At 39.2% G+C, this 1,254-nt stretch overlaps 1 protein-coding gene across 1 annotated transcript in view; it reads left to right on the top strand.

The window, feature by feature from the left end:
- Positions 1 to 1,254, top strand: part of LOC107101090 (elongation factor 1-alpha-like) — a 10,330-nt gene that overhangs the window by 6,979 nt on the left and 2,097 nt on the right. Inside the window, exon 5 of the mRNA XM_015399851.1 lies at positions 795 to 1,051. Coding sequence (XP_015255337.1) covers positions 795 to 1,051 — 257 coding nt within the window. The remainder of the gene's footprint in view (positions 1 to 794; positions 1,052 to 1,254) is intronic.

Raw genomic sequence — 1,254 nt, 5'->3', positions numbered from 1 at the left:
CCAGAGTGTTGTTCAGCATGGGGGTGAGTAGAAAATGAAGGCTAATCATGTTTTGGGTGTACTATTCCTTTAAACTAAGTGCATTTGTTCTTGAATTGAGGAGGTAAAAGAGACATTTTGCCAATAGAACAAGACAATTTACACTTAAAATAATAAAACATAATTGCATTGTCTTATTTCAGGTGCATATTATCTACTTATCTTATTTTAACAGTAAAATTACTCATTCCATTGGCAAACTATCTCATTTACCTCCTCAAATTAAGGGTGAATACACTTAATTAAGGAAATTTTTACTTATTTCTAGATCGTTTTTGCAGTGTGGGATGTTTTCCTACTGGGAGGCTGGTCTGGTAAAAGAAACCTTCTCCAAAGAGCTTTGAAGCTTTAAATAAGGGGATTTTTTTTCTAACATTTATATAACCTGAAGCGCGACACTAAAGTAGCCAAAGAAGCAGCTTCAGGAGCCACAAAAAAGAAAATAAAGGCCGCCCACGTACTAAATCCAAACTGGAAAAAATCGACATCAAAATAAGTAATTTTTTCTTAAAATAAGTGCATTTATTCTTGGATTGAGGAGGTAAAAGAGACATTTTGCTAATGGAATAAGGGAATTCACACTTAAAATAAGAAAACACTATTGCATTGTTTGATTTCAAGTGCATATTTTAAGAGTAAAAATACTAAAAACTATCTCATTTACCTGCTCAAAATAAGGGTAAATACACTTACTTTTAGAAATATTTACTTATTTCTAGATCGTTTTAGAAACCTGCTCCTCTTCTGTCTCTCAGGTATCGGAACCGTCCCCGTCGGCCGCGTTGAGACCGGCGTCCTGAAGCCCGGCATGGTTGTCACCTTCGCTCCCCCCAACCTGACCACTGAGGTGAAGTCTGTGGAAATGCACCACGAGTCTCTGCCCGAAGCTCTGCCCGGCGACAACGTCGGCTTCAACGTCAAGAACGTTTCCGTGAAGGAAATCCGTCGTGGGAACGTCGCTGGTGACAGCAAGAACGACCCGCCTCTGGCTGCTGAGAACTTCACCGCTCAGGTGGGCAGCGGATCCTTCCTGGTTGGGGTCTGTTTTATTGGTGCTCCTCAAACACCAAGCAGAATCTTTTTAGATTCACCTTTTTTTTGTTTGCCGCTCTTTTAATCCATTTATCACATTATAAAATGTGTCCTTTAGGGTTTTACTTTAGTTTATATGTCTGTCTGGGTTAGATTAACTCAGGGTTACACTGCAAAAACAAT

The sequence above is a fragment of the Cyprinodon variegatus genome, unplaced genomic scaffold (genome assembly GCF_000732505.1).
Source record: "Cyprinodon variegatus isolate N-32 unplaced genomic scaffold, C_variegatus-1.0 Scaffold1053, whole genome shotgun sequence".
Lineage (NCBI taxonomy): Eukaryota > Metazoa > Chordata > Actinopteri > Cyprinodontiformes > Cyprinodontidae > Cyprinodon > Cyprinodon variegatus.
Note: the sequence above shows the minus strand (reverse complement) of the source record. Positions and strands in the feature narration are given on the sequence as shown.